The 23104-nt window shown below is 44.4% G+C and overlaps 2 protein-coding genes across 18 annotated transcripts in view; both read left to right on the top strand.

Moving 5' to 3' along the window:
- PRDM10 (PR/SET domain 10) overlaps window positions 1–7976 on the top strand; it is a 45180-nt gene extending 37204 nt beyond the window's left edge. For 11 of the 14 annotated variants that reach the window (XM_068916464.1, XM_068916461.1, XM_068916458.1 and 8 more), the window contains 7 exons: window positions 280–480; window positions 1076–1219; window positions 2423–2593; window positions 4402–4542; window positions 5135–5303; window positions 5933–6045; window positions 7103–7976. In XM_068916464.1, the coding sequence (XP_068772565.1) occupies window positions 280–480; window positions 1076–1219; window positions 2423–2593; window positions 4402–4542; window positions 5135–5303; window positions 5933–6045; window positions 7103–7339 (1176 nt within the window). In that variant the 3' untranslated portion in view covers window positions 7340–7976. The remainder of the gene's footprint in view (window positions 1–279; window positions 481–1075; window positions 1220–2422; window positions 2594–4401; window positions 4543–5134; window positions 5304–5932; window positions 6046–7102) is intronic. The other 3 variants (XM_068916466.1, XM_068916465.1, XM_068916462.1) reach the window with 1 other exon arrangement.
- Window positions 7977–10784: 2808 nt separating this feature from the next.
- The window catches only part of NFRKB (nuclear factor related to kappaB binding protein), a 20515-nt gene continuing 8195 nt past the window's right edge, over window positions 10785–23104 (top strand). For 2 of the 4 annotated variants that reach the window (XM_068917012.1, XM_068917015.1), the window contains exons 1-18: window positions 10785–11076; window positions 11765–11918; window positions 12380–12581; window positions 12677–12804; window positions 13864–14038; window positions 14247–14348; window positions 14955–15028; window positions 15445–15529; window positions 15941–16121; window positions 16962–17070; window positions 17571–17697; window positions 18688–18753; window positions 19737–19816; window positions 19895–19938; window positions 20426–20486; window positions 21452–21626; window positions 22209–22315; window positions 22790–22913. In XM_068917012.1, the coding sequence (XP_068773113.1) occupies window positions 11784–11918; window positions 12380–12581; window positions 12677–12804; window positions 13864–14038; window positions 14247–14348; window positions 14955–15028; window positions 15445–15529; window positions 15941–16121; window positions 16962–17070; window positions 17571–17697; window positions 18688–18753; window positions 19737–19816; window positions 19895–19938; window positions 20426–20486; window positions 21452–21626; window positions 22209–22315; window positions 22790–22913 (1975 nt within the window). In that variant the 5' untranslated portion in view covers window positions 10785–11076; window positions 11765–11783. The remainder of the gene's footprint in view (window positions 11077–11764; window positions 11919–12379; window positions 12582–12676; window positions 12805–13863; window positions 14039–14246; window positions 14349–14954; window positions 15029–15444; window positions 15530–15940; window positions 16122–16961; window positions 17071–17570; window positions 17698–18687; window positions 18754–19736; window positions 19817–19894; window positions 19939–20425; window positions 20487–21451; window positions 21627–22208; window positions 22316–22789; window positions 22914–23104) is intronic. The other 2 variants (XM_068917013.1, XM_068917016.1) reach the window with 2 other exon arrangements.

Genomic DNA, 23104 nt, shown 5'->3' with positions numbered 1-23104 from the left:
ATTTTTCTCTTCCCTTCCTGTCCTGCTTTAATGTTTTGTTCTGGTGTACTGCGTGCTCTCAAATGGCTTTTGTATCCTGCACTAGGAGTTGCTTTTACAAGCTGATTGAACACTGGAATGTGTAAGTGTATTCATGCCTTATGTTGTGATTGTTTGGGGCTTTACCCAACCATACTGTCTAAAGCAACATGCAAACTTTCCTGATAAACATGAACGGTATCTGTTTTCTGCCCTGCCATCAGGGTTATGCCATTCTCATTCCAAATCTTTACCCTGCAGGTGTACAAAAGTGCCAGCAAGCGCAAAGCACATATCCTGAAGAACCATCCGGGTGCTGAGTTACCTCCAAGCATCCGGAAGCTGCGCCCTGCAGGCCCAGGAGAGCCAGATCCGATGCTTAGCACCCACACCCAGCTGACGGGCACCATAGCCACTCCTCCGGTCTGCTGTCCTCACTGTTCCAAACAGTACAGCAGCAAGGTACTGGGGGCATTTCGTAGCCTCAGAGCACAGCCTCTCCCCGGTGATGCTCTTCCATGGTCTTTGTGATCTCTCAGTCCCCAAGCAGAGCGCGCTCATTCTGAGTCAGAGCGCTGGTTTCATGCTGTGCACTGACAACAGGGGTGCAGCCTGCTAGTTTTATGGCAAAGGTTCCTTAACTGGGAGCCACGAGCTTGAAAGCACAAATGGAAATGTGAACAGAGCAGGGTCACAAATGGAAAAGCTTGGAAACTGCTGACTGAACCCCTTACAAGGGAGAGGGGCTATGGAAACGGAGTGCAGAAAAGGTAACTTTTGGAAAAGTTTCTCTAAAATATTTAGCTGGGCTGAAGTGTAAAACTTCTGGGCTGTGAAGCTTGGGGCAATAGTTCAGTATCAGATAGCTCTAACTAGCGCGAACTTCGTGACCTTTATGCTCCCTTCTCGCTGACCTGAGCAACCCATGGTGTGAATCCTGATGCCTTCTTGCTGAGGGAAAGCTTAAAAGCTGCGTTCTGCATGGCTGTTTGATTTCAGGTGGCCCAAAGCTGAGTTGCAGACCAATTTTCTAACGCTCTTCTGCATCTCTTTGTAGACAAAGATGGTACAACACATTCGCAAGAAGCACCCGGAGTTTGCTCAGCTCCCTAACACAATACACGCACCACTGGCAACAGCTGTCATCAGTTCCACTCCTGCTGTTCTAACCACTGACAGCACTACCGGAGAGACCGTTGTGGTAAGGACGCAAGAAATGTTAAATCGGGCGAACGGCGAGAAGCGAACAGAACGGAAACCCTCTGGTAGTAGTATGAGTGTTTATTTGGCAGGTATTGTTTTAAAGCGTGCGTTAGGACGCTACTTTAGATCACTTCTGTGATTGAATCTGTATGTCTTATTTTTACTCTCTTGGGAATTATGTATTTCTGGTTTTGGAGCTCTAAGGATACATCCCTTTTTCCTGCTCCGTTACTTTCCTTTCTTCAGACCCACGTGTTGCTGACGCCACTTGATATTTTCACACGTGCCTGAGTAGCTCAGGAATACAAATATCACAGAACAAAAATTGTCCTCTGGGACTCTTCACCTGAGGTGCTTGCGCTCTTTGGGATCAAGATGACCTCTTGATCCAGTCCTCAGTCACTGATAAAACTCCATTCACTGGAGTGAAGATCCCTCTGAAATCCTTTGGACAGAGCAGTACTGAGTGGTATGAGTCTCCAGTGCTTAACCTCTCTGCTGTTAACGCATCAGCTGCTAACAAAGTGAAAGCTGAAACTGGAGAAGCAGTCTTGCATCTCTTTAGGGGTGCTGGGCAGTGATGCTGCAAAATTAAAAAAATTAAAAAAAAATTGAAAAAGTCCTGTTAGCCAGCGTTTAAAACTTTCTTATTTGAAGAGTGAAACTGCAGATAAGAGACTGTTTTTCTTGAAATGGGTAGATTCAACCAGGATGCTTTTGGCTATGTAAATCTGATTGGTTAGGTGTCTTTACGTGTTTTATAAATATAGTTATCAAGAAGAGCATCACGACTGGCCCGCGAGGAGGAGAGGGGGAATATGTTTGAGGAAGCAGTCCTCCTTTTTCACCTGGAAACCGACACTCGACTCTTTCCGAGGAAAAAGTTTTGTTGTCAAGTAGAACAATGCCAAGCCAGTAGATGGGAATCATTTTGTAATTACCGTATATTAAGTTAGCCCTGAATGATGCTGACTAGCATCTAGACAAAATGGAGCAAATTGAAGGGGTCTGGTCACTGACCCCAGTGACTCATATCACCCCATCAGCCATGCTCTGTATACGCTAAGCTCTTGTAAATAAATGACTAGTCTGAATGGTGTAAGTGAAGATTAAGCGCAATGAAGTAACCACAGGCCTGCAAAAGTATTTAGTCTAGTAGACGATATGGGATGATATTCTCTGCATCTCTCTCCCTTCTCAGACGACAGATTTACTGACCCAAGCGATGACAGAGCTGTCTCAGACCCTCACAACAGACTATCGAACTCCACAGGGAGATTACCAGCGAATCCAGTACATCCCTGTGTCTCAGTCCACAAGTGGCTTGCAGCAGCCTCAGCATATTCAGCTGCAGGTTGTTCAAGTGGCTCAGGTGCGTAACCTGTTGGGGGACTTCATGTGCTTTTGAGCCCCTCTCTATCAAGCCTGCACTTCCCTTGGGGCTATGGTGGTGGGCAGGTTGTTAAGGAGTTGTTATAACAAGTGATATGATGAAAACCACTCTTAACCATAAATGGTTTGATGATGCCTAGGGTTCCCATCATAAGCACTGTGTACTGGGTATAGGTGGTCCTACCAGTCTTGGTCGACTTGGTGAAGGCATAACAGCATCGTCCAAATTCAGTTCAACCTGTCTGGGCAACTTTGCTTGAATCTGTCCTAGACAGTTTTTTGTTTGTTTTTTGGTTTGATTTGGTTTGAAACTGTCCAATGCATAATGTTCAAGCCTGGCCTTAGAGAGGCATCACCTCTTTCCAGCAATCATTTGCACAACTTAAGCGTCATGACTCTTTTCCAAGGTATTGGGCAACCAGTGCCATCAAGCTTTGAAGACGTTTTTGTCATTTAAGACCTGAAATTCTGCATTTTGTACCCAGAATAAGTACAGCGTGCCTTCAAATTTCCCTTTCGTTACTTGTTGCGAAAGTGTTTTGTTTTCTGTTGTATCTGTCTGTGTAGGGTTATCCGCAACAGGATGCGCAAGCAGTTTTCCTCTTGAACTGTTGCCTTTCTGAGGAGACTTCCAGCAAAGGGCAATAATCAGTGTCATACAGACATATCATTTTGACCAGATCCATAGGGGCATTTAAGTATCTAATTTCTAGATGGTATCTAAGCTCCCGTTTAAATCGGGTTCTAGACAAGGGCCGAGGCTGCTAACTACTTCACGTAAGAAGCCAAGCAGTTGTCGGGCAAAGGCCATTATAGGACAGGCCCTGCAGCTACTGGCAAAGTGGGTCAGTGTTTTTGCTGCTGCGAGGACTAATTTGTACTTCCTTGTCCTCAGTGAGCTAGAACCAAAATTGGGACGTACAGGAAGTGTTTGCTCTTTCCCTTTGTATTATCGATTTAAAATAGTCATTCTCTGACACTCAACAGTCTCCTAAAAATAAAAACAGAGCATAACTAGAGAAATGGAGCTGAAAAAAATTATATTCAAGCAGCCTTAAGTCATCACTGTAGCCTTCATCTCTATTATCCGTTGGACGAAGGTGAAATTACCATGTGTTTGTCTCCGAATCTGAAATTCAGTGTTTTCTCTGGCCCCTCACTGTACATCTGGTTACAAATTGGGTTAATAATGACCTAGCCAATGGCCCCGGTTAAAACTGACTGAGGCTGTTTTAACAGTGCGTGAATACTGATTCCTGCAGCTAATGTTAATTTTATCAAGATCTGAGGCTTGTAATTAGATTGCTAATTACTTTCATTAGCAGGTGTTGCTCCAAAAAGCCTTTCATCAGTAAGACTCCAAACACTGTTTTCTTGATATAGACCTACATCAAACTGTGCTCTTGGATATGCAGATCCTGAGCATGTATACATTACATAGAAGGATGCTTACAAAGGATGGTCCAGTGGTTGTGACACTAGCCTAGTTTTTCCCATATGCTTTTGTTCAAGTCCAGCTTCTGCTGGACCAGACAACTTATATGACTTTAGGCAAGTCATTTTCGTTGAAATCATTGAAATGTAACCATCTCCATGCCATTGTATCTCTTAAATGTTCTTCCCCAACTCATGGGAGTGCAATGAGGGTAAATGCAGCTTGATCAGTAGTGCTCCATGGCCCCAGTAAGGCTCATACCCCATTGCTCCACATGCTGTATGACAGCAGAGGTTTGCGTGGCTGCTTCTGTAGAGAGTTTGAAGTATACGGCTCTGCCTGGATTTTTGCAGGCTACCTCACCTCACCAGTCCCAGCACTCCACAGTGGACGTCGGGCAGCTTCATGATCCCCAGACATATACCCAGCATGCTATCCAGGTGCAGCACATCCAGGTCACAGAGCCATCCCCAGCAACTCAGTCATCATCGCAGGTATTACACTCTTCTCTTGCAGGAAGCGTTTTCCCTGCCACTCTGCTCAGCTGGCATGTTACACGCACTGATGCAGGACAGACTTTTTCTGTAGCATTTAGAGTACCGCACGTTGACTGCCACGTGAACATCACTGAGATCAGGTAGCTGGCAGACGTTCCCATGTCTTATAATCTAATACCAGGTAGAGAGATATGGCCAGGAATGGACAAATTTGCAGCTGTTTCTGGTTAAAGTTAACCAGTTGAAAGATCTAAATGAAAACTGGCATTCCTCAAATATTTGAAGTTCAGCTCTTCCTGCTGCATAGCGTTTAGCTTCTGATCTAAGTTTTCTGTACAGGCCTCTTATGTAACGTTCAGCAAGTCATATGTCAGTATTTCAGTTTCTGGTCTGTGCTTACTGACCACCCAGAGAAGCAAGCGGGTTGAGAGGGAGGAGAGCGTTGCAATTACTGTGCTCAACGTGCTTAGAAGTCCCGTTTTTCCCTTGGTAAGAAGGATATGCTTTTAACAGTGCAGAGGTATGCAAAATCCTTAGCACGCTGGAGAACACTTTTTTTCTTCTCTCCTCTCTCATGGTGGTGTTTTAGGTTGGGAGTCAGCCATTGAGTCCCTCCTCGCAGCCATCTCAGCAGGAACTCAGCCCCTCACAGATGCAGACAACTACATCTACACAAAACCCAGCCCTCCAGCAGCAGCAAGGTTCTTCAGTCCAGCACACGTATCTTCCCAGCACGTGGAACTCATTTCGGAGCTATTGTGAGTGTCGGCAGTAGCTCTCCCTGGAGCTCTGGCTCGTATGTGCGACTAGTATGGTGCCCATTTCTCCAAATGGGTTTGCGCTTTCAGAGCTCATGAAACTTCATTAATATTCATAAAGGTCTAGGAAGATGGCCAGTTCTACGCAAATGAAAATGGCTGTACTAGCTTTTTTACCATAGATCTATAATTATCTGCAGTGTGGTTTGGACAGGCAGAGTAGGGCTCCTTTATTACAAGCATCTTGCATTCAGCCAAAATCTGTGTATTTGATAGCAGCTTGTTCAAATTCAGATGGATGCTTGAACCATATAGAAGAGGGCAATGTGAAATGACCTCCGGTGTCCAAGCAGGTCTGGGTAGTAATTTGGGGAATCTCTTCTTCGGGGAGAACAGGATGTGATTGATAGGCATGAAGAGCCAGATCCTCAGCTCTGATGTCAGTTGACATCGTTCTGTTGAGGCCTGTAGAGCTATGGGCTTCTTACTACTTGAGTTTCTGCTCAACAACTGCTGCTGTTTTGAAGCTCTGGGCTTGTGTTACACCTGTGCACCACTGTCATTGCTGTTTTTCAAGGTAGTCTCTAAGTTTGACTGAAGGTCTTGATTCTCCAATTTCCATCTTTCAGCATCCGAGATTCAGATGATGGCCATTCCCCAAGGCCAGTACGTGATTGCAGAGACAGCTGTAGGTACGCCTGTTACGACTGTTAACACGGGGCAAGTGAAAGCGGTTACCCAGGTAAGGAAAATGATCGTGGTGTTTTGTTTTTGTTTTCTCCTCTCCTAGAATAGTGTATCAGGCTTAAAGTTTTCACTTTCAAAGGTTAAAGGAATGCCAGAATGATGACTGGGGCACAGAGAATAGAGAATAATGGTGCACCTAAAGAGGTCCAGATTGTGTAGGTCAAAAGAGCAGTGCCTTTCTGCAATAATTGTACTGAGTTCCATACTGCATAAAATCCGTAGGCAAAACGGCTAGGAGATGATATGATGCGTTGTGTCACAAGCTAAGGAGAAAAGGGCTACTGTTCACATCTGTGACCACTGCTGTGATCTTTAGCTTACAAAAGGCCAGAAATGATCTCATGTGCTTCAGGGAAAAGAACTTTTTTTTTCCCTGAAGTAGCATCATATTTCTTGATGAGAACAAATAATGTTCTGCCTCCAGTCACCTATGAGGCCCACATCTGTCTGATGCTTGTATGTATGACTGCCTCCAGCTGAATGCGTTCACTTCTTCATATTTGCAGTAGAGGGTATGATTCAGTGATACTGAGTAGTCTTAAAAATATTTAAGACTGTCCTGAAAGTTAGTTCAGTGTATCCAGCTTAGTTTCTGGAAACATTTCTCACTTTCTAATCCCTTGCATAACTGAAAGATGTGAAGGATGCATTGCTATCTTATCTAGTAAGGGATCCAGCGTAAGGAAGTGGGATTGATGTAGTGCTTGGATGTTGGACACTGGAAATGCAACTTCTGCTAGAGCATATGGAAAACGGAAGAAACTTTCCAAATAATTGTGTTGTAAATTGCTATTTTAACCTCTGTGGATGGGTGAATTGCATAATTTGCTTTAGCTATTCGTAAACTATATTCATCACAGTCCAACGTACACCAAAGCGAGGGTCTGATTTGGGTTATATTGGCTTCAAATACACACTTAAACGCAATACAACTTAATTTCAAAATTCTGTGTTCATACCAAACTGTCTTCCAGCACAGCAACAGGAGTGTTATAGAAGATGTGAGATGAAACACAATTGTTGCTTAATTTTTTTTAATATTCCCTGTGCAGACTCACTATGTGATATCTGAAGGTCAGCCTGATCTGGATGTCAAACAAAACTCTTCGCTCTCCAGTGAGGTACAGGTCGGTGTTTCCCAGCCATCAGCCCACACTGATACCTTGGAATCTCAAACGAGTAATCAGCAGCAGACCACCCAGTACATAATCACTACAACCACCAATGGGAACGGGGGCAGTGAAGTGCACATCACTAAACCAAGAACTTTCTCAGCAGAGCATGAATGAAGAAACCCTGTGGTGTCATTTGCTTGTACTTTTGACCTCCCCCAAAAGCCCAAATATATGGGTGTCCTGGAGCTCGATATGATTTAAAGTATATGCTCACTTCAGCTAAAATCTTGGAGCTCTTCTTAATGCTTTAAGAGGGTTTAAGTCCCCCGTGACAATGAAGAAATACCCTCAAAATCCTTCTGGGATGCCACTTTATGCAGCTTTTAACAAAAGGGACAAGAAGAGAAATGGAATCTCTGCTTGCCCTGGACTTGATTTTTGGCATGTCTGCTGACCCTTATTTTTCCTTTTTGGAAGTGTCTCCAGTAAACAACATTTATTTCAATGGTATGGGAAAAAGCTTGCCTGACTGAAGGCTAACTGGCAGATTATGTTCTATGTATATTTTTAATAGGAGCTGTTAAACAAGAGGACATCATGTAAATTGCCGGAGTATGGCAGAACTGCTTCCTGTGTGTTTGTTTCAGCAGCCAAGGTGAAAGGGAACATACCAGCTCAATAGAGAGCAGAATGCCTGGAGAAAAAAGCAGCAGCAAAGTGGTGACTCCTTGTATGTGTTTGTGGGGATGGATTTTAAAAATGAAGCTGTGAAGCCGTGCAGAAGCAGTCCATTAAATTATTATTTTTTCAACCCTCTAGAACTGTTTACATGCTGTCTGCCCTGCCCTACCTTACCAAGCAGTTTAGAAGAAGGAAAAGTGCAGTCTTAAACCCTTGCTGTTTGGAACAAACTGATTGAAATCATAGTAGCACATAACGGTAGTACGGAGCCACTGTTATCTCTTTTTTCCCCTCCAGCGTTTGCCTTTTTGCCTGAGAGCAAAAAAGGCTCCGCTTAGCCTGCATAGCGGCTTCTGCTGTGACCTCTAATGATAGCTGTGTCAAGAGAAAATGAGGGTAAGGGAAAGAGAATAATCCTTTTCTCTGTGTTTTGATTTGGAGGTTTTGAAGTCAAAAGGCACTGAAACCTCTGCCTTGCAGTTGCTGTTTGAGACTGGCTTTAACTTGCAGTGTTTGAAGAGAACCTGTCTAAACCGACTCCTGAGCAAACCTCTAGGAATATATCCACCTCAGAGTGGATATATTTTTACCTTGAAGACTGGATGGAGAGCTGGTTACTCTGATTTTCCAAATACCTTCTTAACAACACGCTGTAATTCCTTTGGACAGTTTAATAAAGTGGCCGGCCCTGGACTCAGGAAACGCCAAAAAAAATTGCTAGTGGACCACTGTTACGGGACGTAGAAAGCCATCTGCAAGAGTTGCCTGCTTTGGTAGACCTGGTCTGTGTATAGAACTCATGTTTAGGGACCAGGGGACAGGGAGAGACAAGTTTTATCTTTTAAGGCAGTGTATTTTTTTTTCTTTATTAATTCTCCTTCACAGGTCTTGTAGGTTGGTTATTTAAAGCATTTGGTATTTGCAAGAATATGACTACAACTCCATTTACTGTTGATGGGATATATTGTATGTGTCTAAATTTCCGTTCACTCTGCTTGAAAGCCCATCCTGGAATATCAGTGCATAATATTTAAAAAAAAAAAAGTAAGTTTTGTCTCAATGACCTTTGAGACCTAAGAAAGGATCTCTGTTTTTGTTAATTCACTTTCTCCTGTGCTGCATTGAGTGTGAATCTGCGAATCTTTTACCTAAGTACTCCCACAGATTTAGATGAGGATTACCATACGAAAGTGCTACCAATGTTTATAGGTTGCAGTATCAGGCCTTATAGTGGTGTAAAGCTCTTAAACGTGAGAGAATTTAGCACTCGGACTGGACAAGTGGATGCCTTGTTACTTGCTGGCAAAGCCTTGTAGCATGTATTGCTTTGGTAAAAAACAGTATCTGTTACTATGCTGTGGAAATAGTGACTGTGCATGATGAGATAAATCCTATTTAAAATATTGGCCAGCTCAGAACTGCTTTGAGAGAGCCTTGAAGTGATTTGCCAAAACGTAGATCAATTTGTGCCTGGGATTTCGCTTCTCTTACTGTACCAGTATACTGGGGCATTAACAGGATTAGTAAAAGTCAATGAGGACCTGAGCTGCCATCTAGTCAATTGTGGTGATGAGTGTCTTTGAATTCAGTGGATTTGGGAGGGTATCTGCTTCTGCAGTGTGGCCAAGCAACTGCAGTTGCCACTGATCCAGGTGAAGTCACGTTGCTGAGCACTGTGAGGACCAGGCCGTTACAGGTGCTGTTCACGTGGGGGGACAGACGGGAGCTCTTGCCTTGGCTTTGTCCCTGACCCTTATTCAAAGAAAAGGGGCTTTCCTCAGACTGCTCGATTATTTCATAGCATGAGTCAAACGTATGGTGCAAGTAAGAAGGAAACAGACCTGGAAATGGTATTTCCAGGGGCGTTTTTGAAGTCTTAAAAGGTCTAGTCTTTCTAGATGAAGATCAATCCGCTTCTCCTTAAAGATATTGCCAGAGACAGGGTCACAGAATGAGGACACTTGCTCTTGTACCAGTTATGTAAAGCTGCAAGCTACAGGGCGTTACAGAAAACCGCGTCAAAACAGCCCCTTGGAGCTCATGTCTTCCTTACCGACGTTTCCGCCGTGTCCCACAGTAACGGCCGTATACGCAAGCCATCAGCTTGACGCCAGCCTAGCGATTCACTGCCCCGAGTGAATGGATGCCTCAGGTGAGAGAGAATCTTCCCGAGGAATCAAGTATCATGAAATGTTCATGGCAGAGTAACGAACTAGAAGGGTTGCACAGGCTGGGGGTGCCCGAATAGCTGTACAGCACAGTGGTGCTGCAGGGCCTGCTTTTACGAAAGGGGAAAAAAGACAACTCTTTCCATGGCTTTTTTTTTTTCCCCCCTCCCTCCCTCTCTCCAGACTTCTGCTGTGCAGAAGACGCAGGGTCGTTTGTGTAGTTTTTATTTTTTGTTTTGTTCCGTTTTAAACGGCCAACCCAAAGATCCGTCTCCTAAACAACGTCCCGGGGGAGGGTGGCGCTGGAGCGCGTGGGGCCTAAAGACGGAGATGTCGTGCTCGTGGCCTCCTCCCGCCCCGGTTCTGTTATTTAAACGTGTATGGTATATTGTACAGTCAGTGATGGTTGTAGTGTCAATGGTCTTGTGCTACCGCCCAGGTGTAAAAACAAAAAAAAAAAAAACAAAAAAAAAAAAAACCCGGAATTAATAAATCTTTTCTTTTATTTCTTGTTTTTTTTTTTTTCCTCCTCCCCTCTCTGGCTGCTCAGATTTCGGCTAATTAAAGGTTTGGCTGCGTCATAACGCAGCCAAACCCAAAAACCCAAACAACAGAAACCCTCCCCCCTCCCCCCCTCTCCCCCCCCCCCCGCCAGCCGCCCTTCCTTTCCGTCCAGCTCTTCCTGCCCCGCCCGCGGCCGCAGCGCGCATGCGCCGCCGGCTCCAGGCCAGCGCGCAGGCGCGCGGGGAGGGGCGGGCACCGCCTTCCGCCTTCCGGTGCGGGCCGCGTGCGGGGGGGGGCGCGCGCTCGGCCGGCCCCTCCCCCACGCCACCGCCCCCCCCCCCCTCCCCACCCCGTGCGTGCCGCGGCCCAACGGCTGCGGGCAGCGGCCGTTGGCGCGCGCCGCCTCGAGCCGGTAACGGTTGCGGCGGGGGGACTGCGAGGCCGGTGGCCGCGGAGGCGGCCCGGGCCTGTTGGCGGAGGCCGGGCCCCTGCGGGCGGCGGAGAGGCGTCCTGAGAGCGAGGAGAGGGCAGCGGCCCTGCCGGCGAGGCCGGCGGCAGGTGGGTGCAGCCGCTCTGACGGCTGCGGGCGGCCGGCACCGTCCTGTCACGGCTGCCGGGCCGGGAGCCGCGGGGAGGGGAGGCCGGGGAGCGCCTGGCACGCCATGCCCCGTTTCGACCGTTTCTTAGGGGCTGGCTGTGCAGCCCTGCCGCGGGGACGCGTCCGTCGGTCGCCGGTGCCTTTTGGTCCGCGTAGAAAGCCGAGTTAGTCCGGAGCCCGGCAGCCGCTGTCAAATTCTGTTCGAGGGGAACGAGTTTCTTGGCCAGACAGCTACCTAGCCCTGCGTGTCGGCCTGCGCCTAAAAAACCCCTTTTAAAATTAAGACTTAACATAACTTTTTCTCCGTGTTTCGCACCGTAGCAGCTCTCTCAGGTAGGAAGCCGAGTGAAAGAAATCACTTGGGCTTTCCAGTGTCGCTAGGAGGGTTGTGTTTATTTGCACCGGGGCATGGCACATGCTATGTGGGAAAGCATTCCTCGGTTGGTGTCATCTGTTTTGCTGTCAAATAGTAGTAAATTCACACTGTGCAGGTGCCCGTTCTGTATCTTTTGAGTTGATTCTGTAGCTTGCGCTCAACCGCTTCATCGAATGCCTCTGCTGAAACGTTGTTGGTTTGGAGCGTAACTGGACTTGGGAGTTCTGATGGATGCTAGTAGGTGAGCTAAGGGTTTTGCTGTCGTCGTTTAGGAACGCGAGAGAGCGAAGGATGGACTCGCTGGATCACATGCTTACGGACCCGCTGGAGCTGGGACCATGCGGGGAGGGAAATGGCACCCGAATCATGGAGGACTGCATGTTGGGTGGGACAAGAGTTAGTCTGCCTGAGGACCTCCTGGAGGATGTGAGTAGTGCTACAAATACTTCACGTTTCTAGAGCCTTGATAAACAGTATGTTTAACCCCCTTTGTGGCGCCTGCAGAGGAGACCAAACTGAAAAGAAGTGAAATGTTTCCAAGTCTCCTGGGAAAGGTGTTGAACAGTACTTTGTGTAATTTCAGCAAAGCTTGAGTTAAAATTTTTCTGTTATGCTCCTTTGCTAGATTCAGACCTCTTCTATAGTAAAGAGTTACGTTTGGGAAGAGAGTAGAAGTTTTGGGTTTTAGAGATTTTGATTTTCTCCGCTTGTTGCTAATAGAATCCTTAATTTGCTCCCCTTTCCTGTTTGCATTGTATTGTTTTCCATTTTGCTCTGAGACGCTGTCTTGCGTCTAGTATTATTTAGCTGCAGAAAGCCCTGAGGGACAGAAGTTTGTTAAGGATGCTGGATGCATTTTCTTCACTATTGTTTTGTGCTTTCTTTAGCCTGAGATCTTTTTTGAAGTTGTCAGCTTGTCTACGTGGCAGGAGGTGCTGACAGATGCACAGCAAGACCATCTAAAAAAATTCCTGCCGCACTTTCCTGAAAACAACCGAGAGCATCAGAACAAACTCATCTCTGCACTGTTCAGTGGCGAGAACTTTCGTTTTGGAAATCCACTGCACATAGCCCAGAAACTTTTTCGGGGTCAGTGCCTGTAATATCGTCAGTGTGTTTTTGAAGTCAAGTTCTTGACTTGTAGCTGATGAGAACTGAAGCAGCTTTTAACTTTTTTCTTACAGATGGACACTTTAATCCTGAAGTTGTGAAATACAGGCAACTCTGTTTCAAATCCCAATATAAACGCTACCTAAGCTCTCAGCAGCAGTACTTCTACCGACTGCTCAAGCAGATCCTTGCTTCCCGCAACGTGAGCATCTTCAGGGTGTAGTCATCCCTTTCTTGTGCTGTAATGAATGGGCTTTCTTTGCAACAAAGTGTCTTGGTATTTGTGCGTTCACAATTCTTAGAGGTATCCCTTTTCATAAATGCTGCGTGCCTGATTTTTCGATGGCCCCTGTGAGATAAGATCACTAGAACAATTTTTGTGTTTGCACAGATACATACCAAACTTCAGGTTTTGAAATTCTCATCTCTCTCACTTTGATATAGCATCTTTTTCTATGCCCACCTCTTTTCCTCTCCTTTTTCTCCATCTGACCCTTTACGCCTTAGAGTTCTGTTAACAAACCAATCTGCCTCAATTTTTCTACCATTCCTGTCACTGTGAAACAAGGAGTTGTGCCCTTTTACAGGATGGTAAACAGATAGTTGTATGAATTCCTCAGCATCACTGGGGACTGATACAGAATAGATACGAAAGTCTGATTCTGGTGCCGGTAAATCCCTGAAGAAGTCTTCCTTTATCAGTACTGCTGTCAGACAGTTACCACCAGCTGAAACACGTCCAAGGCAAATACTTGCTCTCTTTGTCTTTTGGTTAAGCTTGGACATTTAAACGTATGCGATGTACAGATGAAGAAGAAAGTCTGTCTTCATAAAACCCCTCACAGCGGTATGGAAAAGAGAATACAGAAGTGAACAGGGAGTTATTTCCTTTGTTACCAAAAGGGATAAAAAGCTTTCTTTGAAAGAAACTGGTTTTCCATGTTTGTATTATATATTTGGCATGGAAACTTCACAAGTGCCTCTCAGACCAGTGGTTTGGGTACGCTCAGCAATGCATAAAAAATGCTAGTGATATATTATGAGCGCGGATGACGGTGCAGAAATCCTTTATAAGATTCCTCCAATTTTAAAATTGCTTATATGGTAAATACTGATACTTTGCAGGGGTTATAACTGAGGTAGTTACCCAAATCTTAAACCATACTGATACTGTGTGATTTGAGCTTAACTTCTTATAACTTACAGAGCTGTAGCTGAGACAGCCTGGTCTTTCTGATGTCATGCCTGTCTCATCTTCCAGCACTTGCTGGATTTAGCTAGGAAGGGAGGTCCTGATATGACCCTGAGGAAAAAGCACTTCTCGCCAACGTGTGACACAGAAGAACGGGACAGACGGACCCATCGTCGCTACTTGAAGATTCTGAGGGAAGTGAAAGAGGAGTGTGGAGATACTGCTTTGTCTTCTGATGAGGAAGGTAACACCCTGGACTGAAGTAAAGGTTTGAGGTGTGAATGGGGAAAGCTGAATTTTTGATATGAGGACAGTGTCTTTGATAGAAGAAATGAAACTGATCTCCGGTTTTATTGGCTCTGCTCTGCTGAGCGTGGGGAACTAGAATTAACGGGATTTTGAGTTGCTAACTTTTACAGGAATGTGTTTGTTGGTTTGTTTGTTTATTTGAGATCTGAGCTCCTGGCTTCCAAATTCTCCAGCTCGTTGTCCAAGTCCAGCAGTTCCACTGAGGGTGATCCCGACATTATCAACCTTGGACATGAAAACAGCAGGTGAGAACCAAAGCAGGGGTAAATGAGGATTTAGGGGGTGATAATTACTTTCGGGACTTTGAGAAATCAGATATGAAAAACTGCAGAAATGAAGCACTGCAAGTTTTCGCATGAAATAACAATCTGCAAAACACCTGGATCATCTTCTCCCAATTTATTTAAATTTTTTCTCCTTGGAAAACTAATGTTTTAATACAAGGCTCTGCAACTTGTGTCTTACTAATGAATTTTCTGTTGTATTTTGCCTTTAACGGCTGAAGCATCAGCATAGTGCAGTTTGAGCTGTTTTACCATATGTACAAAGGGAATCCATCCTAAGGTTACTGTGATCACGTTTGTGTAGCCTTCTTACAGTACAGCTGGGCTTTCCCTTCTTTTCACTTCCGTCCTTGCATCAGCAATTACATCTGGATTACCCAAGGAGGAATGCAGTGAAATGACCTGATTGAGTAAAAGATTGAACTTCAAATAATGAAGGAAAATTTAGTTAGTGAAGTTTGGAGCTTGCTGAGAGCGTAAAAAAATGGCGATCTAAGAAGTCTGTTGAAGTAACAACAGAGTAATGGGAAACTGTGCGAATAATCTCAGAACTTTTTTTCATTGCAGATAAGATAGAACTTGGGGAAAGCGACTTGAAGATGATGTTGAAGAAGCACCATGAGAAACGAAAACGTCAACCTGTAAGATATGAGGGAATCAGAGGGTTTGGACTGGAATATTGCTCTTTTCTCTCGTCTGTTTGCTGTGAAGTGCAGGGTGCTTCTGGCTGAGAAAGCGATAGCTGTGTTTTTGCGTGTGCCTGCCCTTCAACCCTTTATCATAACCTGCATTTAATTATGAGCGGATGTACGTGCCTGTTGTTTATACTCATCTCTTTGGAAGTCTTCTGTGATTTCAGTGATGTGTTGAAGAGAGACAAAACTTTGGATTCCAGAGTTGAGAGATTTCCTTATTTTGCTTGCAGTAAATAACTTTATAAGCTGACCGTGGATAAGCTTGGGGCAATCTAGTATTTAGTTATCTTCTGTACCCTTGTTTCTGTTCTAACACATTTTTTCTTTCCTGTTTTTCTTTGCTATGTCGTTGTCCTGTGTAGGACCACCCAGATCTAGTGACAGCAGACCTGACTCTTGATGACATTATGACTCGTGTAAATGCTGGCAGGAAAGGTTCCTTAGCAGGTCAGCGGCTTGAGTGTAGTACTTGCATGGTCTGTAAGTCCTGTGTGTGTGAAAAGCTAAGGATGGAGGCAGTCTATATGAAATTTGCTCTCTAAAAGGCTGGCTGGCTAGCTGGCTACCTAATTTCCACTGGGGGTACTTCCAACAAGTTGATGAAAATTAATGGGTGTCCCTGCTTGACACAGTTACGTTGGCCTTCCCAATCTCAAATACGCTGGTTTATGAAAGAGTTTTCCTATCAAAATGGAGCACATTGAGAAAGAAAAGGACTCGTGTAAATAACTGGGAGGGTGAATGGGTGCACAGGAAATACATTTCTGCATTTATGTTTAAACGTGTAGTTAATGATCCTTATTAAAATCTAGTATGATGTTTTCTCATTATTCTTCTTACCTTTTATTACATCTGAAGCCTTATTTGACCTTGCAACCCTGAAGAAAAAAGTAAAGGAAAAGGAAGACAAGAAGAAAAAAAAGCTGAAGATGATTAAATCTGAGGTGGAAGATTTGGCTGACTCCCTAAGCAATGCAGATGGTATCCCACCAATGTCTCAGGATCCTTCCCCCCTCCCTCTGTCGTCTGTCAAAGAGGAGTAAGTGCTTCGGAGGAAGTGGGTGGGGATGTGCACGCATATTTGTGCCAGAGAGACAGCGGCCACCCATAATTAGGCACGTTTTAAGGTACTTTTACTGAGTGCCTATCTGGACGTCATGCCACAGACTGTAGTACAGAGCATGGATAAGCTTTTAAATACCAGATAATTCGCTTTTCTCTGAGTCATTTTATAGAGACAGCTATTTGCAGGAGAGTTAGTAGAGAAGTGTTGCTGTTGTCAGATATTCAAAGATTCCCGTCTGCCTTGTGTGGGGAAGTACTGCATGCGAAGGAATTGCTGATGGCTTGAGAATGTGCTTCTGTCTGCGTGCGCCTGGTTCGGTCTACGTTCCCACCACACACAAGTCAACAATCTCTGTAAAACTAGCAGTGACAGTTTCCGTGGAGGTTTACTTTATCAGATGCGTGGGACCCTACACTTGAGCCCGTTTGCCAGTCTGAACTGGTGGTATTTTTTCACACATATCAAAGTAGAAAAAATCAGCTGGGCTCTGGATCCTCCGGTGGAAGCTTAATGGCAGGGCCCTGAACACTGCAGAGACCGAGACAGCAACAGAAGTTGCAGCTCATTTTTGTGGTATCTTTGCAGAGCTGTGTAACTAGCTCTGTCTTTGCTGTGTCTGGCTCTTTCACCGTTGATGGGGAAGGCGTCTCGGCTGTGACCTGCTGTTGTGAAATTCTGCTGCTGCCTAAGAATAGAAGGTTGTTGGCTTTGGTTTCCCAAAGCGTAGGATGTGCAAAATGTGTAGTGTTCATCTGGCGTGTGAAGGTGAATATTTACTAAGGAAACTTTACTTGTGTTTTCTTTCCGCTGAAGACCTCTTGAAGAGATGAAGCCATGCCTTGGAGTAAATGAAATATCTTCTAGCTTCTTTTTCCTTCTTTTGGAGATTTTGTTTCTGGAAGGACCTGCTAGTCTCTCTGTGGTAAGGAACCACCCACACATCTTACAGGAATCTTTTCAGAAAGGAAAATTAGGGAATAGAGTTTTGGACAGCTGTATAGCAGAGATCTTCTCTGGAAATATCCTGCTATAAATTATATGAGCATAAATTACGGATTAAAAACTGCCAACGCTTCGGAAGTGTGTACCACATTCTGTTTTTACCATGTTTCAAAACCTGAATCTATTCAATTTGTAAGTATCTCTTTCCCTACCCGTTTTTTCAGATCATGGTTAGCTATATTACGTATGTTAGGGCCAGCGATGGTGTGGGATGTTTTTACCCCTTTTCAGTGTCAATTGCCTGAAGTACCATCTTAGGATTACTTGAAAAAGTCAGGTGTTTTTTTTTCTTTTTACTATGTGTGTATATATATATATTTCTTTTCCCTTGACGTGTTTAGCAGTTCTGTTTTCTTCTTGTATCAAAGCATTCGTAGTTCAAATCATGATATCTTTAATAGGATTTTTTTTCCTTTTCAGCTTGAGGATAAAGTTCTAGATTGGCAGTCTTCTCCTGCCAGCACACTAAATAACTGGTTCTCCTTTGCCCCCAACTGGTCTGAACTGGTTTTGCCTGCCTTGCAGTACTTGACAGGTGACAGCAGAGGTAAGAATGGCTGTTCAAAATAATGATGATGCTTGTACCTCACTTCTAATCAGTGCTCGTTTATATTGTAACTCCAATCAACATTGCTGCAATAAATCGTTGCATTTTTGGCTATGTTTCTGTGATGGGCATTATGGCTTTTATTTTCCTGAGAGTGATAGACTTATTTTGTGTGTGTGTGTGTGTGTGTACTAGATTAGATCCAGCTTCGTTACTGACTATGCAAAAATATACGTCGAGTGGCTTTTTTTTAATTGTTAAAAAGTTCTTGGCAGTCAGCCCTGTAGACTAACCTTTTATTTAGATACCTACAGAGGGGGGCGCTATTAGGATTGTGGCACTGCTGTTTTCTCCTACCTGTGATCCTGTGCTTGAAACAACAAGAGATTATTTTCGGCCTGGTGCAAAGACGTTGTGGTTGTCTTTGGAGGTGGTCAAAAATCAACTAGATGAGGCCCTGAGCAATCTACTGGCAACTTGAAGCTTGCCCTGTTTTGACCTGGGGGTTGGACCAGCTAAGCTCTAGAGGTTCCTGTCAGCCTAAATTATTCTGTGATTCTCATTTGCTTTAGCTAGGAGTTTTAAAGGGGGGGACGGTGTAGACTGTAATGATCTTTGCAGCGTGGATGCCTAATATTATCCGCAGTGCTGGTGATTACTGTAAGTCTCAAGTTTGCGTCACATGAGCCCAAGAATTGTCACCGTACAGTAACAGTTTCTGCTGCTTCACTGCATGAAAAGGATCTCATCTGACAACCTGTAGGTGAAAGGCTCTTTATCCTGCTCTGTTCTTTTCTTACGCTTGCAGTGTTACTCTGAGATGCTAGCCTTCCCTTTGGGCGAGTACAAATGTGGAGATGCACTTACATAATCACTTAAAATGCTTTGTCTGTCATTAATAAGTTTAACTGAACAGCTTGTAATGTAACAGTAGGATTTTGGGGGTGCACCATGGTATGATGTCTATGAAATGCATGTCTTTCATTGCAGATGTTCCTTCTAGCTTCTCCCCTTTTGTTGAATTCAAGGAAAAAACTCAGCAGTGGAAATTGCTTGGTGAGTAACTTGTGCTCTTCTATGATTTCTACTATTGTAAAGGTTTTCTCCATGACTGCTTTTTAGCACGCTGCAGCCCAGAGAGAGACATGCAGAGTGGTTATTTCATTGGTTAGGGCTTTTCTCTTCTCTTAGCTATGCCACGTTGCGTTTATCTTCAAGACTGTCACCAGACATAAGCGTCAGCAACAGGCAGAGAATAAGTGAGCAAAGGCCCTGGACTTTATTTCTTTGTGTTGCTGATGTAACCAGGTTTATACCTACCCTTCAAAGCTGCTTAAACACCTTCATCTTTTCTCTTCTGTAGATCATACTTTCTGAGTGTTCAGAGTAATTATAAGTTATTACAATTCTTAAGGAGTTAAGCTTCTCTGTGGAACAAACTCATATTATTCTTATTTTAAAAGAGGGAATCAAAGAATAAATTAATAATAAAGTGGCCAGGCTCACAGTGAGTTAGTTGCAGATGTCTTGATTTTTTGTTTGTGGCTTTAGTTCGTAGGCAAAACGTTCTGTTCTTCAGTAATTGCCATGATTCTTGATCGTGTTTGCAGGCTCAAACAGGCTGAGGTTTGGAGTTAGGAAGGTATTCCTCCAATCCCTTTTACAATCCTTGGTGGAGGTTGTGTAGGCACCTGTTTCTGCTCAGGGATTGGGTGACCGGGTTTACTTGCAGAGTGGGACCTACCTGCCAGTATCAGGTGGCTGCGTCTCAAAAGTCCCTTGCCTGCCATGCCTGAAGTTGAAGCACGGCCCTTCATACCGACATAGGGGACTAACTAGGCTTTAGCATGTTTCTGAGCCTGAATGTGTTCAAGCAGCAAAGCTGGAGCATCTGTGAAGTGTGGAAGTTGCTTTCTAACTGGTGATGCATTGAGGTGGGAAGGGAGTGGGAGATGATTGGGAAGTAGCAGCAGCAGGGTGCTGGCTTCATAACAGATACGAGACTTCTATTTCCTCTTTTCCTTGACTTCTTGGACTAGGTTCTTGCCAAGATCACGAGAAAGAATTGGCAGCACTTTTCCAACTCTGGTTGGAGACCAAAGACCAGACTTTTTTCAAGGTGAGTCAGAAGGATCACCTTTTAGCAGCACAAAACCCGAGTAATATTGAATATTGACTTTTCTCTGTCTTTTGACAGGAAAACGAAGACAGCTCAGATGCCACAACACCAGTTCCCAGGGTGTAAGTATATAAGTATTGGTTGAAAACTTATTTCTGCAGTGCATGTTAAAGCTATGGAGTTTGATCCTTGCGTCTCTGGATCTGAACAGCTAGCTGCCTGAAATACAAATGGGGGCAGAAGGGAATACAAATTGTGTCATGGGGGCAGGAGGGAATTGGATAGTCTGATTTTATAAATGTGGTGACTAGACTTCAAAAAATGAACTAGTTTGTCCCAAGTTCATTTATGTTATCTGAGCAGACCTGTAACTTAGCTTGTGTTCTGATTACTAGATTATTTACAGTCCCTGCTTACCTCCAGATAGGGCATAGAGCATATTTTAAGATCTCTGCAGGACTTTTCATTTTTATTAGCGTAAATGCGTTCAGAATTTGTTCTTTGGTGTGCGAAGAATCTGCAGAAAGGGTGAGATGGCTAATCCTTTGGGATATCCTTTGGAATTGCGGTTGCCTTGTTGCACAGAGCTGATGGTGATCTTTGTTTCAGAAGGACTGACTATGTAGTCCGACCCAGCACTGGAGAGGAGAAACGTGTTTTTCAGGAGCAGGTAAGAAGAGAAACTTCTCAGTTTTAGAAACACACGTTGAAACATTATTGGGAGCTAAAACAAGAAAATCTTTATTTGATGGCAGTTGTATACTCTCTAGAAACTTTGTTGACACAAAGAAGTAACAGATTTCTTCTGCTTTCAGGTAGGTATCTCGGCTCAGGTAAAACTTGCTGAAGTTACAGCCTCGTTCTTTATTTCAAAAACACCTGTTTCCAATGGGTTTGGTGCAAAATTAATTCAAATTGGTGATGCAAATATTTCCATCTCCTCTGCAGTCTCCCACCATATGAGGATTGCATCTGTATATGTTTTTGAGTATGTGTACACAGAAGGAGACGAGAAGTGGGAATAAGTGTACGCGAACACTTAGTTATGTTGTCCGTAGTAGACACGAGTTCCATTGCGGTTTTAAGGCTTGTGGCGTTACTGTAAGAATGCATGCGTTAGGGTGAACGTGTGGTAAGGATTGTCCTCCCTGAATACACGTGCTGTTTGCTTGGTAGGGTACGCAGGTTAAATTTTGGAACTCTCTCTTTTGCCAGGTTAGGAGAGGAAGAAATGGCAGGTTGTCGCTGGGGGAAGGGGTGTTTGCTAGCCAGGACACATGATCTTTCACACCGGTGAAAGCAGTCTGTGCAGCAGCTCAACAGTGAACCTAACGTGCTGTACCTGGGCACTTCAGTTAGGTGGTGCTTTATATTCCGCTTGAAGAAGTTTGTGCTTGCCTTAATCAGAAATGAGTTTATACAGCAGTATTTCAGCTTTTAATTTTAGAAGAAAAAGTATTTTTCTCTCTAAAGAATGATACTAACTTATTGTAATATATTATAGTATAAATGCTCTGTCTCTCCTCTTCACGACTTGCGTAGCACAAGCTTCAAGACACGTGTTGTGTTGCGTAGCACAAGCTTTTTCTCTGTGTGTTTCCTGCTAAGTTGTGTCCCTCTTGTTTCCAAATACAGGAACGTTACCGCTACAGCCAGCCCCACAAGGCTTTCACCTTCCGTATGCATGGCTTTGAGTCAGTTGTTGGTCCTGTGAAGGGGGTGTTTGACAAGGAAACATCACTAAACAAAGCCCGAGAGCATTCTCTCCTGCGCTCAGACAGACCAGCCTATGTCACCATCTTGTCCCTTGGTAAGGTGATGGCATCCTCTGCAAGAAACTTAAAGGCATCCCCGTCCCCTCAAACAATGGGAATCTACGTTATAAAGGGAAAAGGTGGGTGGACTGGGATGACCTAAGTGAAGAAGACGACAGTCACATGGAATAAAGGTGGATGAAATGCTGGGAGCAGGAATAGCTAGAAAAGAAAGCTTCTCTCTGTTTACTGTTGATCTGAGAGAAGACGGGAAGTAGAGGGAAGAGAGAGTCCGTGAGGCTGGCTGGATCTAAGGCTCAGATAGCTGGAAAACCATGAGTACTGGCTTGAGTATAGTGTTGTGAAGTTGGGGCGGTACATAGTCATTCAGGAATGGAGTGCCAGTCCCCAAGTTCAGAACCAAGCCATCGCAACTGATGTACTTTAAAAGAATCCTTTACAGTGTGCTCATAGAGTCAATCAGGGGCCCTGGGGGAGCACGAGGGCTAGATTTTAGTGAGCAAGTAAGCACTATGAGAGTAAGGATAAGAAAGCAACACAGAAACATATCTGCTGAAGAACTTGAATGCAGACACCTAGTTAAGGCTGTAAGTTTAAGCTCTGATTTTCTGTTTCAGTTCGTGACGCTGCTGCTCGCCTTCCTAACGGAGAAGGAACTCGTGCGGAAATCTGTGAGCTGCTTAAAGATTCCCAGTTCCTTGCTCCTGATGTCACAAGTGCTCAAGTAAGTTGGATGTCACGTCTTAACCTCCAACAGGCTCTGCTAAAATACACTGCAGCAGACCCAGGCAGTATTCACTGACTAAGGTCTGATCACTTTTGTGCTTCTTGAGACTTGCGGAGGAGAGCTATATACCGTTCTGGTGAGCTGTGGCTGCGCTGAACTCTGGCTGGTGGAAAAACAGCTAGAAAGTTCACACAATTAGTACTGTGTCATATAGCTGCTCTCACTTCAGATTGAGAAACGTTGTCAGTTCTCAGAGACCTCGGCCTTGGCAGATGTTCCATTCAATCTGAGTAGAAAAGCAGCATCTTCTGCTGCAACATCTGCTCTTTAAGAACAGTCGTTCCTTACTCAAATGAAGACTGCTAGCAACTTTTTACAGTTATATGCCAAATAGGATCAACTTTCCTATTCGTGACCTTTAGTTGGCCCAGGCTGGGGCATCTTGTAATACTGTGAATTCCAAATTTTCAGGTTAATACTGTTGTTAGTGGTGCTTTGGACCGATTGCATTATGAGAAAGATCCCTGTGTGAAGTACGATATTGGCCGCAAGTTGTGGATATACCTGCACCGGGATAGGAGTGAGGAAGAGTTTGGTAAGCCTGGCCTGGTGGTACTACCCTATTCTATATCTTCCAAAGTGAAGATGTTTATAAATCTAATTTTGTGTTTTGCTTTCCATTTTGCTATTGAGCTTCTTCACTCCAGCTGCATGATGAGCATTAATTTGTCAGTCCAGCTTTTTTCTGTAGTCGGTTTGCTAACAGTAGTCCATCAGCTCTTAAGT

The sequence above is a fragment of the Struthio camelus genome, chromosome 22 (genome assembly GCF_040807025.1).
Source record: "Struthio camelus isolate bStrCam1 chromosome 22, bStrCam1.hap1, whole genome shotgun sequence".
NCBI classification, from domain to species: domain Eukaryota; kingdom Metazoa; phylum Chordata; class Aves; order Struthioniformes; family Struthionidae; genus Struthio; species Struthio camelus.
This window is presented reverse-complemented; position numbering and strand designations above follow the sequence as displayed.